The sequence below is a fragment of the Hemiscyllium ocellatum genome, chromosome 10 (genome assembly GCF_020745735.1).
Source record: "Hemiscyllium ocellatum isolate sHemOce1 chromosome 10, sHemOce1.pat.X.cur, whole genome shotgun sequence".
NCBI lineage: Eukaryota > Metazoa > Chordata > Chondrichthyes > Orectolobiformes > Hemiscylliidae > Hemiscyllium > Hemiscyllium ocellatum.
Genome location: NC_083410.1, coordinates 38,141,570 through 38,159,263, shown reverse-complemented (window position 1 = coordinate 38,159,263; position 17,694 = coordinate 38,141,570). Strand labels below are relative to the sequence as shown.

At 37.3% G+C, this 17,694-nt stretch overlaps 1 protein-coding gene across 2 annotated transcripts in view; it reads left to right on the top strand.

Moving 5' to 3' along the window:
- LOC132819726 (echinoderm microtubule-associated protein-like 4) overlaps positions 1-17,694 on the top strand; it is a 292,630-nt gene that overhangs the window by 223,754 nt on the left and 51,182 nt on the right. For both annotated transcript variants that reach the window (XM_060831410.1, XM_060831409.1), the window contains 9 exons: positions 39-108; positions 4,230-4,340; positions 6,882-6,977; positions 8,184-8,318; positions 10,867-11,002; positions 15,739-15,890; positions 16,177-16,302; positions 16,774-16,905; positions 17,539-17,606. In XM_060831410.1, the coding sequence (XP_060687393.1) occupies positions 39-108; positions 4,230-4,340; positions 6,882-6,977; positions 8,184-8,318; positions 10,867-11,002; positions 15,739-15,890; positions 16,177-16,302; positions 16,774-16,905; positions 17,539-17,606 (1,026 nt within the window). The remainder of the gene's footprint in view (positions 1-38; positions 109-4,229; positions 4,341-6,881; positions 6,978-8,183; positions 8,319-10,866; positions 11,003-15,738; positions 15,891-16,176; positions 16,303-16,773; positions 16,906-17,538; positions 17,607-17,694) is intronic.

Genomic DNA, 17,694 nt, shown 5'->3' with positions numbered 1-17,694 from the left:
AAGGTATTTAATGCTGTTTTGACTAATATTTATTGCAGCCTTGCAGTTCATCCAGACAAAATCAAGATTGCAACAGGCCAGATAGCTGGTGTAGATAAAGACGGAAGAGTAAGTACTGTTATTGCTTTAAAAAGTATTCAGCCAGGAATATATTGCTGTTCCTTCAGTATTGCCGGCGATTTCCTCCCTAAGGGCATTGCGAGTCAACCTACAGTCCTTGGACTGCAGCAGTTCGAGAAGCTAGTTCACCAGCTAGGGATGAGCATTAAATGCTTACCAACCAGCAATGCTCATGTTCCATGAGAGAATAGAAAAAGATAGTTAAGGGGGCATGTAAGAGGTTTGCCTTTATCAGTTGTAGCATACATTATAAGATCAGAGAGATCGTATTGGAGCTGAACAGAACTCTGTTTTTGTAGTACAGTCTGTAGTTCAGGATATCAAACTAAAGGGAGGATCTGATTGCGCTGGACGGGGGTTCAAAGGAGATTCAGCAGAATGTTGCCTGGGATGGAGTATTTCAGTTATGAAGAAACAGTGGATAAGCTTGGATGGTTTTCTTTGGAGCATGGAAGGTTGAGGGAAGACTGGATGGGATGGATAAGATTATAAGGAGCATAGAAAGCAGCTTTTTTTCTTTAGTTGAAGGTCAGTAACTAGGGAGCATAGTTTTCAAGTATGAGGTAAGAGATTTTGAGGGGATTTGAGGAAAAGCCTTTCTCAGTTAGAGGAGGTGGAAGTCTGGAATACCCTGCTAGGGAGGATGGTTGAGGCTGGAAGCTTTAGCTTTAAAAAGTACTTGGATGAGCACTTAAAGTGCTCATACATTCAAGGCTGTAGATCTAGAGTGGGAAAGTGAGACTAGTGTTCTAGAACAGTTCTTTTTTGGTGGTACAGACTCAATGAACTGAAGGGTCTTTTCTGTTCTCTATGATTCTACAATTTTCATAATATGTCTCGTCTTCTAGTTTATTGTCTATTATCTGGCACGAAATATGATGCTCTGCTGGAAAATTAAGCTCTTACCTTCTAATTTTGCATGTGTGGTTGGTTGAACTATACTCTGGATACAGAAATGAAAGCCAGTGCAGTCCAATAGTAAGAAAGGTGGAAGCTACTGAAGGTATTCAGTGAGCCAGTACCATTCACAAAAGCTTTGTCCGTGAATATTTTAAACAATTGTGAAAGGGGTCAATTGCAGTGAAAGTAATACAGATCATTTCTTTTGGTCAGGAAATCTCTGAAAACCTTGCTGCAGAAGAAAGCTTCTCTTTCCCTTTTATTCAGTTTCTGTATACTAATATTTTGTAGGGAAGAGAAAGGATTGGAGTAAGCCGTAGGGGTGCCCATTCTAATTATTTAATTTCTTTCCTCATAAATAGGTGAGCAGTACAGACTGTTTTCTGTATCTATTATTTATTTGTCCCTATCACTTCTGCGTTGTCTTTTGGAGCATTCTACCTGCTCCGAATTGCTGATTTCTGATCTTACATCAATCCCAATCTCCAATTAGATCTTTACCCATACTTTTGATAATTGGCTCTGATCTCTTTCTTTCTGACCTCAAATCATTCATTTGTTACAAACTTCATCTTAGTTTAAGCATTGCTGCCCATATGCTGTCTGACTTGCCCATTATCCCTGTCCTCCTTAACCTCATCCTTGCTTTCAATTCCCTCCATGTTGTCTGACTTCAACTCTACAATCTCTTACAGACTCTCATGTGTAAATTAGTTTGGACTTATTTAAGGCAATGTTCAGGTACTGACCTGACATGCAGGTGTGGTCTTTGGGTGCTTCTCAATCAGTCAACTAACTAACTCTCTATGCTCAGTAACGTTTCTAATATTTCCCATTTATCATGCATATCAGTTTCTTAAGTTGCATTTTGTGCTAATTTGTTTCAGCCTTCATTCTTATCCATTTACTACTATTCCTCGCAACATCCTCTCCTGTACATCTGTTGTTCTTGGATGAAACTTAGTTGAGAGTCCAACATATTGATCCCTTGCAATAGGTATACAAATGCCAAACTTGACGATAATCTTATGAACTTCATAGAAACCTAGAAAATAGAAGCAGGAGTAGGCCATTCAACCCTTCAAGCATGTTCCACCATTCAATATGATCTTGGCTGATCATCCAACTCCGTCTGTTCTCACTTTCTCCTCATACTCTTTGATCCCTTAAGCCTTAAGAACCATATCTATCTTGTTCTTGAAAACATTCAACGTTTTTGCTTCAACCACTTTGTAGTAGAGAATTCCAGAGGCTCACTGCTCTCTGGGTGAAGAAATTTCTCCTCCCCTCAGTCTTAAATGGCTTACCCCATATAATTGTCATAAACATGTACAGCTTGTAAATAGACCTTTCGGTACGGCCTGTCTATGTCAACCAGATATCCTAAATTAATCTAGTTCCATTTGCCAGCATTTGGCCCATGTCTCTCTCAAACTCTTCCTATTCATTTACCCATCTAGATGCCTTTTAAATGTTGCAATTGTACCAGCCTGCACAACTTCATCTGGCAGCTCGTGCCATGCATGTACTACCCTCTTCATGAAAAAATTATCCCTTGGATCACTTTTAAATATTTCATCTCTCACCTTAAACCTATGGCTTCTAGTTTTGGACTCGCCCACTTCACGGAAAAGATCTTGGCTATTCATTCGACCCATGCTCCTCATGATTTATAAACCTCCCATAAGGCTACCCCTCAGCCTCCAATGTACTAGGGAAGATAGCTCCAACCTATTCAGTCTCTCTCTATAGCTCAAACCCAGGCAACATCCTTGTCAATCTTTTCTGAGCCCTTTCAAGTTTCACAACGTCCTTTCTATAGCAGGGAGACCAGAATTGCACACAATATTCCAACAGTGGCCTATCCAATGTCCTGTCTAGCCACAACATGACCTCCCAACTCCTATACACAATGCACTGACCAAATGCCGCCTTCACTATCCTATCTACCTGAGACTGGGACTCAAGGAGCTAACGACCTGCACTCCAATGTCTCTTTATTCAGCAACACTCCCTCGGACCTTACCATTAAGTGTATAAGCCCTGCTAAGATTTGCCTTTCCAAAATGCAGCACCTCATATTTATTTAAATTAAACTCCACCTATCACTCATTGGCCCATCTGATCAAGGTCCTGTTGTACTCTGAGGTAACCTTTGCTGTCCACTAAGTCTCCAATTTTGGTGTCATCTGCAAACTTCTTTCGACTGTGACTTCATGTAGGATTACACGAGAACAATTGGGAATTTGAGTTACCTAACTCAAAAGATTTTTGAAGTTTGTTACAATGCTTCTAAGCTGCCAGTCCAAGCTCAATTGACTCAATACAAATAAGGGATTAAACTGAAATTATCTTGGTCTGTGATTTAGCTAAATAAATTTGCTGGGTTATTCAGAGAGCAAAATATCAGTTTTCATAGTGTTCTACATTTTCAAGGAATCATTTGTATCTCATGCAGTCATTTTGCTTATGCACCTTAAAGAACAAAGCACAGCACAGGAACAGGCCCTTTGGCTCACCAAGACTCTGCTTACCCATGCTTTTCTAAACTAAAAATATTATGCCGGGACATGGTCAACATCCCTCGATTTCCTGCTGACTCATGCATCTTTCAAAATGCCCCTTAAACATTTGCTATTGTATCCATCTCTGGCAGTGCACTCCAGGCACTGACTACTGTCTTTTTTTAAGAATATTGCGCCTCGCATCTCCTAAAAACTTACCCCCTTTTCCCTTAAACCTATGTCCCCTAGTAATTGACATTTCTACCCTGGGGAAAAAGGATTCCGACTATCCATTCTATTCAAGTCTTTCATAATTTTGTAAATGCCTGTCACTTTGCCCCTCATCCTTCAACATTCAAGTGAAAACAAACCAACTTTGTCCAGTCTCTCCTCATTACTGATACTCTCCAAACCAGTCAACATCCTAGTAAACCCTATTTAAAGCCTCCACATCCTTTTGGTAGTGTGGTGACCAGCACTGCACATGATATTTCAAAAGTGGCCTGACTAACATTTTATATAGCTGCAGCATGACTTGCCAATTTTTATACTCTATGCCATAAGAATGCCATATGCCATCTTGGCCACCTTATTCACTTGTGTGACCACTTTATCCACTTAGTAGTTCTACTTTGACTGTGGAAAATACATTTTCAAAATAAGCAATTATTCATTTTAATACTTAAAGCCTTTTTTTCTATTCAGCCCGTACAGCCTCATGTGCGAGTGTGGGATTCAGTTAGCCTAGCAACCCTACAAATAATTGGTCTTGGAACTTTTGAACGAGGTGTTGGTTCATTGGCCTTCTCAAAAGCAGTAAGTATGGAAGCATTGATGTACTTCAATTTATTGCAGCATATTTTACAGCAGCATGTATTATATTTGCATTCGTGTCAATTGCTTCTGGGGATGAACTACTTTTGCTTTGAGTATTCACCAAATGGAAAGATAATTTAATAGTATGTCTAATCATGCCCATAAGTCAAGAGTTGGCTAATTTATAAATGCTGAAACATTCACTTTTGAAAATAAATAATTTATTTTTCTTGATACCTTTGTTCAAAGATATTAGTTACTTTAATTGATGCTATGCAGCGCAGTAAATTTGAAATTGAATATTTAAAGCAATGATTCATTCTTCACAATGTTTGTTCAGTATATCCAGACTTGATGTGGAGGAAAAGTTGCTCTAAGTCAAAATCAACTTGGAACTATTATTTATGCTGGCAAGTCTGATTGGAAAATGCTTCTGCACATGTATTGATAGAAATTACTGTTGCTTTTGCCTTCTTCCATCTGAAATACTTTGATGTAACCATAAAGGACATCAGCAAAAAAGACAAAAATAGTCCAGTGGACATTAAATTGTACAGACCAGAACGATCCAGGCTTTCAGCTCTAACACTTTACTGTAAAAATTGATCTCCATGGCCAAACAAAATTGAATGCAAGGTCAAGGAAACATAAAATCATCTCTGGTCATTCCTTCTAGCAGTGATCCAGTATCAAGAACAGAAATTGCTGGAAAAATTCAGCAGGATAGAGAGAAAGCAGATTTAATATTTCTGGTCCAGTGATCCTCCTTCAGAACATTTTGCTGAGGACTCTAAGTTTTTCCAGCAATTTCTGTTTTGCTTTCTGATTTCCAACATCTACAGTTTTTAGTTGTTTTTTTGTTTACTGATCCAGTATCTTCTGATTGATATTCTTACGGGTAATGTCAAGCATCCCAACAATAAGATTTAAATTAAATAGCATGATGTAGCCTAATTCTGAAGCAGTATGAAGTTGTCACCCCAGCAGTGTAATTTACTGGCATGGATACAAATTGATTCAATTTCATTCCTGATGTGGAACTATCCTGATATGGAAGTATTCTACAAACCATATCAGACCAGAAACAGTTTACACACAAGCAGTTTGGAAGAGCACAGCCTGAGAATGTGTATGTAGCTACAGTGGGAATTTGGTGCAGAGGGAAAGAGATGCTTTGAGCTTTTGTTTTTCCTTCTTTATGGTTCATAACTTGTAAGGTCTTTTATTTTATGGTTTATAGTTTGTAAGTATTATGCCCTATAATCACGAGGTCCAGTAAATAAGACCATAGAGTAGTAATATTGTATTATTAGAGTGATATTTTTTGATATTAAGAATTTTCCAAAAGGTTTAATTTAAAGGAGTAGTCAGAGCAGGAGAGCACAAAGCCATGACATACTCCTCTTATTCTGTGCAAAACTGGGAAGATTTCCAGTACCCAGGGAAAGAAGGTTTGCAAAGGTTGCTGCCAACTGCAGCTCTTGGAAGTGTGAGTTTCAGAGCTGGAGCAGTACTTGGGGACACTGTGATGCATCCATGAGTCTGAAATGGATATGGATAACATGCACAGGGAAGTGGTCACTCTAAGAATAAGGCTTCACAGGCAGGACAGGAATGGTTGTCAATGGAGTAGAACAACAGGACTAGGCAGACAGTGTAGGCATCTCCAGTGACCTTTCACCTATAAAACAGGTGTACCGCTTTGGATACTATTGAGGGGAATGGCCTTTCAGTAGGTAGGGCTAGGGAGGGAGGTGTGTAAAGCAGCAACAGTCAAATTTGTCCAAATTCTGAAGTTTCTTTCCATTTAGATAATTTCCTTTTTTTTCTGACCAAAATTATAACCTCTCGCTTATCCAAATTAAACTCCATCTGCCACCTTTCGGTCCCTTCAACTTATCTATTCATATCCATTTTTAAATTTCTTGTTTCATTACTGCAACTTACTTACCCACTTATTTTAGTTTCATCTGAAAATTTGGCTATCGTACCTTCTGTCCTTACATTCAAATCATTTACATTGTAAATAATTGGGGAACAAGGACTGAACGCTGTGGCACCCCACAAGTTACATCTTGCCATTTCCTTTAAGACCCATGGATGTGGTTTTCAGGCCTGGGGGCTTGTCTACTTTCAATTCCAATCCAAATGTATTATGATTTAAATTTCCACGCAGCTTGTCTCATAACAAATTGTTTTAAGATTCTGTCGTTGTAAAACATCACAAGAGACATCAAAGAAATTAGTTCAAACAAAAATTGACTTCAGACGACATAGGAAGCTGAGGGTGTGGGAGCTTAGTTAAAGCACAGAAGCCTGGTTCTACATCTGTAAACAAATCTGGAGCGTATGTCTTGAATCTAACACAAAGCAGCATTAATATGATGTTTGACTTTGAAATTTGCACGCAAAAATGTCAACTTCTGACCAGTACTGAATATATTTGTGTTTTCACTTTATCTATGTATCTTTTATTATTAAACTTTATAAGGCTGACATTACATGTGTTCAAGTGCTTTAATTTTGTTTTTGAAACATTAGGACTCAGGTACTCATTTGTGTGTAGTCGATGACTCCAATGAACACATGCTTACTGTGTGGGAATGGCAGAAAAAGTCCAAAATCGCTGAAATAAAGGTATGTGTGTGAGCTGCACAGAAATAAACCTATTTGGTCATTCTCATTTTGTAGTATACATCATGAAGTTGATGATTTTAAATGAGTGAAATATTCTCATTGTTGCAATTCAACATCCATGAAAGTTTAGTAAACTTGACCTGATGTTGCATTTACAGTGGAATATTAAAATTGGCAGTACCCATCGTAGTAAATGTGGACTTGATCTAGTTCATACTTGCTAATCAATAAAAGTCCAGGTTGCTGGATTAGAATAATACTGTTGTATTCAAGTTTTGAGAAATGTAGCCATGCTGCTTTTCCTCTAATTTAAGAAGCAGACAAATTCTGCAACTTGTAAGTGAATTTCATAAATCCCACTAGGACATAGTGTTCACAAACTAACTTGAGCAACTCTGTCAAATAGCAGGCAAAAGAAGAATAAACTGAATGGTTCTCCATTAATGCTGCAAGATTCTGAGATGTTGTCAGGCAAACTTCTGACCTCAATAGCAGCAGGAGTTGTTCATGAGCTCATTGAGCCTGTCCCCACCATTCTAGATCATGGATTTTCATCTCTTCAATGCTTTTTGCTACTGTCTCTCACCATCCCCATATCACTTCTTATCAGTAGTCTGCAGAAACTTATTGATTTCAGTCATAAACCTGTGTAATGATTGAGCTTCTACAGCCTTCTGGGTTAGAGAATTCAAAAGATTCATCACACTCTGAATGAAAAAATTCCTCTTCATCTCAGCCTTAAGTACATTACCCCTTTCCTGAGATTATGTCCCCAGGTTTTGGAGTCAGCAGCCAGGGGAAACATCCTGTCTCTGCAAGTTTTTTTAAAAAAATTAAAAATTCACTTGGATAAAGTAGGTTATTTTTTTTGAATTGGGGCAAGAAATAACCTCATTGGTAGCCGGAAACTCAGTTCATGTGAAGAAAACTTCCATTTCCTAGAATTTTCTTCAGTTTAGTATTTTAAAAAAAGTAAAATAATATGCTGTAAAGAATGCTAATTATTTCATTGTAGAAATATTGTATAATAGAAAAGTTAAAAATTCAATTCGGAAGTTTTGTCAAGCTAATGTAGTTTGCATCATGTTTCAGTGAGAGAGAATTAAAGTTTCCTGTACAGGAATCCTGATTTTCATGTGACTAAGAAAAGAGTTTTATTTTTATTTGCCAGTTCATATGATTAATGCAATACGTTTTGTCTAACAGAGTACCAATGAGTCAGTACTTGCTGCTGATTTTCACCCTACAGACCCCAACACAATCGTAACGTGTGGTAAATCACATGTCTTTTTCTGGACATGGAATGGAAACTCACTTGCTAGAAAACAGGGAATCTTTGGGGTAAGTTTTGACACACACCAACGAAGCACTTCAAGAATACTGTGTTCCATACTATCTGGTGTCTAAGTTAAGAAACAAAGTAATTTTGCAAGTGAAAACTAAATTGTGTTAATCCCCACAGAGGATATAAGGCATAACTCTTCACAAGCTGATATAAATTCAAAATTTCAGGGCTTGGCGACTGGAAATTGATGTAGTCAGGATTTGCAAGAGCAGGGCAAAGCGGAAGGCAAGCCCTGTTTCTAGCCAAGAATCCTTGTTACTTATTGTACATGGCTGATTCATTTCTAAAATATGTGACATAATTTGCTTACAATTTTCAAAAATGAACTGAAGAAACCTTATTCCTTCTGCTCAATAAACAATTGTTAAGAAGTGTTAATTCTTGAATCAACTATCTTTGAGTTTAGTTGTAATTTTTCTACCACAGAAGAAAGAAACTTTCCTGTCAGTAGATCTCTAACCTTGAATGTTAGAAAGACTAATTAGAAAAAAATGTAAAATCTGAATAGTTCCTCCTTTACACTTTGAGTTATTTTCACAATGCTGTAGTGATCTTGGCATTTTCAACTGTAGTTTAACTATTTTCTTGTTAAACTAGTATGACCATTCTGTTGCAGGTTGAGCCTGTCTTTGATTTGAAAACAATGTTCTTGAAACATCCCTCTGGGCTCCGAAGTCATAGATATTAAAAACTAATGTCCTTATACTCATCAAGACAGTATTGGCAGAAATGCAGTTAAAGAGAAAATTAATGTACTAAAGGTTTAACCATCGATAATTCATTTGTCTTGATACCCACACATCCTTCAAATTGCTCAAACACTCCTATGCCTAGACTTTTGATGCCTTTGTCTCCAGTTTAATTGCTATCTGTCGCTCACTCTGGTTGTCTCCTTTAGCCCAAGCAGTGCAGTCTGGTTGCTAGCTGGGCAATGTTTCCTTTTTTTATTCCACCAAAGCTACTCAACACTATTGTCCTGAACAGCGAAGGTAGCTCATCCTGCAAATTTTCTTCACGAGTAATTGCTTCCTAAAACCTCATTCATTCTCCCATCTACACACTGAGATTAATGAATTTATTTGTCATTAATATCAAAATAATCTGTTCATTTGTCTCTGCATTCTCCCCTTGCCATCATCAACCAAGTCCCCTCCTATTTTCGTAGTCTTGGTTTCGACAGCTTTTCTTCTATCTGCTGTCATATTCTCTCTGAGCTAATCTTGCTGCTTATAACTACCTTGACTCTATTCCCTCTGTGCTACTGTAATCAGATTTACCTTCCTGCCAGCTGTGATGCAAAATGTTTCCCTCAACTCAGTGTTAGTAATATCCTCAAACCTCAACATCTACCCTTCTAAACTATTGTTTCCATCTCCAATCTATGCCCTTCAAAATTCTTAGATATGTTTTGCCTCATAAATTTTGCCTCACATTCTTTCCAGAAGCTCTGTTTGAATTGCTCCAAACAGATACCAGCCCTCTGATTGCATTGAAATAGCCCTGACCAAAGTCACATGTGACAATTTCTGCAACTGCAGCCATGAGGTGTTATATCCTCATTGGCATCTTTTCTCTTCGATCCAAGAAAGGTTATAGAGTATTACAACATGGAAAGAGACTCTGAGACTTCCAGAAACCCACCATCTTCTGGATGAAAAAAAATTTTTAAATCCCATTCTCTTTAAACTGTTGTCTTTCATTTTCCAGCTCAGTGGTATTGCCCTCATTTGGTTTCACTCTTGCTAAACAAAGCTGGAACACTATCTGAAAAGTGGGTTCTCTTCCTGCCACTCATCCTTTATCTCTCTTGTCCCTTTGACTTTATATCCCTTCCTCATTTGCATTCTGTCACTTGATTATATTATCTAAAGAAGTGCAGTCAGCTGTACCATATTAAGCATGTGTCTTAAACTGTCCACTCATTGCTTCAGTGCTGTCAATCTGCTTGTCCAGTATTCAATCCTGGATGAATTATAATTTCACCAGTTAAATCTTGAAAAGACTTTTGAAACCATTGCCTTAAACCCATACCACTAATTTCATTCTCTCGCCACTCTAGTGATTCAATTTGTACCTCTCTCGGATGTGTCAGAAGCCAATCCAAATCCCGCTCAATCCAGTTTTCCCTGCTCTTGATATTACTGCGCAATGCTTCAAAATAATTAAAATACTTCTAACATTGTTTTAACTCACCTTGACCTCAGTCCTCCCAATGCAATGTTGAATGTCAAAGAAATGTTCAAGAATAGGAAACTGTGATTTAATAAAGAAGCACAGAATTGCAGAAATTCATCTACTATCATTTTGGTCCCAGCAAAATTGTTTGGAACAGGCTTCAAACAGATGCTAAGGTTCTATGATCAGATGAGGGAAGTCAATTTTCTATATTTTACCTAAACTAACTTTATCAAGATGCATTGTAGAATAAAATATAGCATTTGGTAATAAACTAAAACACATCTAGAATGTAAGTTATTTACATAGTGGAAACTAAATTCAGATCAAAAATCCTATCTCTAGAACCTTTCAATATTTGTCTTTCAGAAATATGAAAAACCAAAATTTGTACAGTGTTTAGCATTTTTGGAGAATGGCAATGTGCTAACTGGAGATTCTGGAGGTATAATGCTAATTTGGAATAGAACTACTGTGGAGTCTGCACAGGGAAAAGGAACCAAAGGTAAATGCAGTTTTCTTTTAACACAACTGATTTAATACAGGTTTACCTGTAATGTAATAACTATTACTCGTTACATTTACTTTATACCATGCTATGTCTCAGGCTTAAGACAAATTACTTTCAAAAGAATATTTGCAGCAGGTATGTGTAAAATAATGTGTTAATAATCCAGAAACCTAAATTAATCCAGCAAGATGAATTCAAATCTTACCATGCCATCTGAAGAATACAAGTTCAGTTAATTTAATAGAAAATATGTAATAAAAGGTATTTATCAGTAATAAAGACCATAAAATTACCAGATTTGTCATTAAAATACATCTAATTTATTCATGTCCTCTTGGAACAAAATGCCCATTGTTACCCAGTGTGGTCAGACAGAACAATGTTGGTTCACTGTAAATTCCTGTGTAAAATAGTCTCTGAAATGGCTTTGTTGTACAAAACTGTTGGAAGAAATACAGTATTTTTTTTAAAGTTAAAAGACAAATAGATCTCCTGATATTGATCTGGAGTACCCGAATAACGTATGACTGAGTTGTAAGTCTCTCTGAACTGAAGTTTGAGCATTTTTACCAACATTCAGGGGGCAGCTGTTACGTAGACTAGTCTACTAGCAGCTTGACATAATCATATTAATCAAATATAACTTTCAACCAATTCCCAGACTCCATGGCTGTCTCCTGTGTTGTAACCATTTTATGATTTTATGACAGAACCTACAAAGCACTAATCTCTCATTTACTCCTAATGCCAAGTTCTAATGAGGGAAGGTATAAAAGGGTAGGGCAGATAAGTCAATGGCTGATGGGATGGTGCAATGTGCAGGGATTCAGATTCCTGATTATTGGGATCTCTGCTAGGGTAAAAAGACCTATTCAAAAGGGATGGGTTTCACCCTTGGAAAGGGACCAAGATCCTGGCGGGGACATTTACTAGTTCTGTTTCAGGAGTCTGTAAATTATTAGCGGGTGGAGGTTGAGGGGTTCCAAAGTAGTAGCGAAAATAGGAAGACAGGTGAAGATAGTTCTGAATCATAGAAGAGCAAATTGATTGGACAAGAGAAAGTCAGAGACTGAGGTAACTTTGAAGAATTAAACTGCATTTATTTTAGTGCAAAGATTCTTGCAAGTAAAGCTGATTAACTCAGCATATTTTGGAATGTGGGAATGGGCCATCATAGCTATCACAGAAAACTGGCTGAGAGAAGGGCAGCCCATTGGTCTGGGTTTTAGTTGCTATACGAAGGATAGAAAAAGGTGCAAGAGAGGAGGGGAGTGGCATTTTTGGTTAAAGAATACATTACTACTGTAATTAGAGAGGATATTTCTGAAGGATCATCCAGTAAAAATATATATGTTGGCATTAGAAATAAAAAAGGGCGATCACCTTGATAGGATTGTATTAATGGCCTCCCAGTAGTCAGATGGAAATTGAGGTGCAAATATTTAGAAAGATCTCAGATCTGTGCAGGAATAATAGATTTGAAATAGGGGATTTTAGTTTTTCAAGGATTAACACTATGACAGTCCCAGTCAAAGGTTTGGATGGTGAGGAATTTGTTAAATATATTCAAGAAAACTTTCTTTGTCGATATGTAAACCTTGTTACTAGAGAAGAAGCAAAACTTGACCTTCTTTGGGGAAAGAAGGCAGGGTAAGTGACTGAAATGTTAGAAACACTTTGGGGCTAGTGATCATAATTCTATTAGTTTGAAAATAGTTAAGGAAAAGGATAAGCCTTCCGTAAAAGTTAAAGTTCTTAATTGAAGTAAGGCAAATTTTAAATGGTATGAGACAGTAACGTCCAAAAGTTGATTGGAGTAGACAGTTTGCAGGTAAAGGGATGACTGACAAGTGGGAGGCCTTCAAAAGTCTGATAACTAGTTCAGAGGCATTCTGTTCCTGTTAGAGTGAAAAATAAGTTTAAGGAGCAATGGATGAATAAAGGTATTGAGGTTCTAGGCTAGAATAAAAAGGAATCATATTAAATATAGACAATTGGAATCAAATCAATCTCTTCGACAGTATGAAGAGTGTAGGGGCATTCTTAAGAGGGGAAATCAGGAGGGTAAAGAGGGGCTATGAGGTAGCATTGGCAGGTACGGTTAAAGATTATACAAAGAAATTCTATAAGTACATTAAGAGCAAAAGAGCAACGAGAGAGAGAGAGAGAGGCCTCTTAAAGATCAATGAGGTGGTCTTTGTGTTGAACCTCAGGAAATGGGAGAAATAGCAAACAAATGTTTTGCCAGTTTTTACTATGGAGAAAGGTATGGAGGCTAGAGAACTTCAGAAATAAATAATTGAAGTTTTTGAAATTACAGAAGAGGAAATGCTGGAGTTCTTAGAAAACATAAAAGTTGGTAAATCTCCAGGACTTGATCAAGTGTAGCCCAAGACATTGTGGGAAATTAGGGAGGAAATTGTAGAGCCCATAGCAGAAATATTTGTATCATCCATAATCACGGAGTGAGATGCTGGAGGACTGGTGAGTGGCTAACGTTGTGCCTTTATTTGAGAGGCTGAAAGAAAAACCCTAGAAACTATAGATTTGTGAGTCTGACATCGGTGATGGTTAAGTTGTTGGAGGTGATCCTGAAAGATAGGATCTATATGCATTTGGAGAGGTAAGGATTGATTCGGGATAATCATCATGATTTTGTGTAAAGGAAATCGGTCTCTCAAACTTAAGGTTTTTGAGGAAGTAACCAAAAGGATTGATGAGGGCAGAGTCGTGGACTTTGTTTACTTGGGCTTTAGTAAAATCTTTGATATGGTTCTGCAGGGTAGACTGACTAATGGGATTCAAGGTCAGATTGCCATTTGGATACAAAATTGGCATTATGGTAGGAGACAGAGGGCAGTGGTGGAGGATTATTTTTCAGACTAGAGGCCTGTGACCAGTGGTACTGGGTCCACTTCCAGTTGTCACTTAAATAAGTGATTTGGATGAGAATATAGGAGGTGTGGTTACTAAGTTTGCAGATGTCACCAAAATTGGTGCAGTGGACAGTGAAGGACGCTATCTAAGATTTCAAAGAGGCCTTGATCAATTGGGTCAGTGGGCTGAGGAGTGGCAGATGGCATTTAATTTGGATCATGTGAGATATTCCATTTTTGTAAATCAAATAAGGGTAGGACTTATCAGATTAATTGTAGGGGCCATGGCCAATGTTATAGAGACCTCAGGGTTCAGGTACATAATTCTTAGAAATTTGCGTCAGGGTGGTTAAGGAGGCATTTAGCATGCTTGCCTTTATTGCTCAGACTATAGGAAGTGGAACGTCATGTTGAGGTTGTACAGGATGTTGGTGAGGCCTTCTTCTGAAGTGACTGTATGCACTTCTGGTCACCCTGTTATTGGAAGGATATTAGTAAACTGGAGGGGTTTCAGAAAAGATTTACCAGGATTTTGCCAGGAATGGAAGGGTTTGAGTTATAAAAATAAGCTAGATGGGCTGGGACTTCCATTGGACCGTAGGAAGTTGAGGGGTGACCTTAGAAAGTTCATAAAATTGAGGTGCATGGAAAAGGTAAAGAGCAAAGGTCTTTTCCCCAAGCTGTGAAGTTTGAAATTAGGAGACATATTATTAAGGTGAGAGGTGAAAGATTCTAAAAAGATCATGAGGGGTAGTGTTTTTATTGAGTTGTTAGTGTGTGAAATGAACTATCAGAGGAAGTGATGGATGCAAGTACAGTTACAACATTTAAAAGACATTGGATAAATATGTCTGATAAATACATAGGAAAGATTTGGAAGGATTATGGGCCAAATTTAGGCAAGTGGCTAATGGAAATGTGAGGGTGAGCACTTTAGTGCAGATAAATTTATGCTAATACATTTTGATAGGGAAAATGCAAAGCAAATACATACTAAATGTAACTGTTTTAATGGGAGTGCAAGAACAGAACTCTAGAAATGTTCATCACAAATCTTTCAATTTGTGAGCATAAAACGAGAAAATAATAGGAAATGTTTATATCAAAAAAGGTTTGCCTCAATTAGAATGTTGTGTTCGATTCTAGACACCCATCTTTTGGGAAACGTGAGGAGAGTAGAGAAGGGAGACACTGGAATGTCTCCATGGATAAGGTAGTAACATGGAACTAGAACTGCTGGTGTTTTCCTTAGAGTAGAAAAGGCTAATATGTAGGTATTTAAGATCAAGAAAGATTTAGATAAATTAAATAATTAACATGCTTCTGATGACTGAAGGGTTGGTGACCAGACTGGCCAAAGAATCAGAAGCAACTCTTGATTTTTTTTTTAAACCCAGCACGTGTTTAGATTTTTGAACATGTTGCACTTGAGGAATAGGCTCCAGATTCAATTGTACACATCTAGGGACTGGTGTATATATATCTGAAGGAGAAGCAATTCCAAAATTTAGGGAAAAGGCAAACTGGAATAGCCTGTGAAAGAAACACTGCAAACTCAGTGGGCCAAATGGCTTATTCCTGTGACTGCATTATTCCTTCACTGTATCTAAAATATTCCATTGCACAGAATATTTAAAATTAATGATGTAATGTACCATTATCTTTCAAATTCTATTATCATCTTGGGTACAAATTTGATCCGTGTAGTATAATCCAATTGTACTTAAACATAGTACAATGAACATTATTGAGACAGCAACATAGTAACAAAGCAATGGTGAATTTAGCAGCTGCTGTTTGCATTGCTTAAAAAACATGTATAACATTATATATTTGATTCTTTTCATTATTTAGGGGTATATCAGATCAGCAGGCAAATTAAAGCACATGATGGCAGTGTATTCACTCTCTGCCAAATGAGAAATGGAATGCTGCTTACAGGAGGTGGAAAGGATCGCAAAATCATCCTTTGGGATCATGACCTCGTTGCTGAAAGAGAAATTGAGGTAAAACTATGCTGTACCTTTTAAGCTTGTCGAAACATTTGATTCCAGAACACTTAATCCTACGCAGTCTCTGGGAAAGGTGTGATACCTTCAGACAAAAGAATATATTGTATCTTCTAAAATGTTGAATCTGATCATAATGTGGGAATGCATTTAGAGAGAATCTTTAAGGGAATCTGTGTTGTACCATGTCATGACATGGCACTTCTGTAAATAATATGCAGAAGAAAGCATTAAAAGTAGTTTAAAAATAGCATCTGTAATTTTTTTTCCTGCTTTGGTCTAGGTCCCTGATCAGTTTGGAGCCATTCGAGCAGTAGCAGAGGGAAAGGGGGACCAGTTTCTGATCGGTACATCACGTAATTTCATTTTAAGAGGAACGTTCAATGATGGCTTTCAGATAGAAGTACAGGTGAGTGATATCTTAAAATGTGAGACTTTACCTGAATAACTCACATTGTTTTTCTGTGAAGAAGCATTTTAGGGAAACGCTTGACTGTAAAGATGTCACATTTATGGTAATCATAAAAATAGATTGTTCAATTCTTTTCATCTGCAGCTAAGTTTATATTTTATTTCGAATAATTTGCATTTTTAGTTATTGCATTAAAAAAAATTAGTTTGAGTTCCATTTAAAGGGACAACAAAGTTAATTCAGAAGTTAGAACAGAATTTATCTTCTCACATGCTTATGCATAGTAGCTTAGTTTCCTTTGTGCTTTTGTATAGTATCATGAATTTCTATTGTTCAAACTAATTTTTTTCGAAGGGATGGAATAACTTCCCTATCTTTCCATCTGGTATAACAGGAAAGTGTTTGTAAATAATTCTGACTAGCTATTGAGTTGTTTGTTTCTAAAGTTCACTATTTTAATCATGACAGGGTCACACTGATGAACTTTGGGGTCTTGCTACACACCCTTTCAAGGATCTTTTCCTTACTTGTGCCCAGGATCGACAGGTTTGCTTGTGGAACTCTGTGGACCACACACTCGAGTGGAACAAGCTCTTGGATGTAATTATTTTCTGCATTTTTATTTTGGAAAGACATGAGATTTTGCGTATTGACCTCTTATTGGCATAGTTACAGATTCAGTGAATTTTAAGTGGTATGGCAATTTAAAAGAAAATTAAGCCACTCAAACTCCCCCTCTTTATTTTTCATCATGAAAAGTAATGTCATACATTTTCTTTGATTTGTTGATAATAGTTCTAGGAAGAGAGGGCAAGAAAGATAAGAGAAACAAGCATGAGCTTTCTCCCAGCCCAACTCCTTCCTTTTGTCATTCAGTGAGCTAAAAACTAAAGCATAGCTTGTGCAATTGGAATGTGCATTCAATGTAGTGAGAATCCTACTTGACACAACAATGAACTCCTGATCTCAACTGTATTTTGCTTTCATGTGAGTTTTTTTTGAGTTAGTGTGAGCTTGGACTATGATTCTTGGAGATATGCTGCGAAGTATGATTCAGTTTAAAAAAAATTTTTAGTTGCCATATTATGTGATTGACGACATAAGCTTCCCTAGCTTTTGACTATAGTTTAGATATATCTGGTGAAGCACCTAGGTACTGTAGCCAAGAAGTATAATTGGAAGAAAATACTTTATTTGAAAGAAAGTATGATATTTTCTTTGGTCCTTCTTTAGGAACCAGGTCATTGTGCTGAATTCCATCCCAGCGGTGTAGTGGTTGCAATTGGAACACACTCGGGCAGGTAAATCTGATCATGTGTGTTGAATACTTCAGTCTGTGTGCATGCACAGCTTCATGGTCTAATAGAGAGTTTTGTATTACCAAACCTT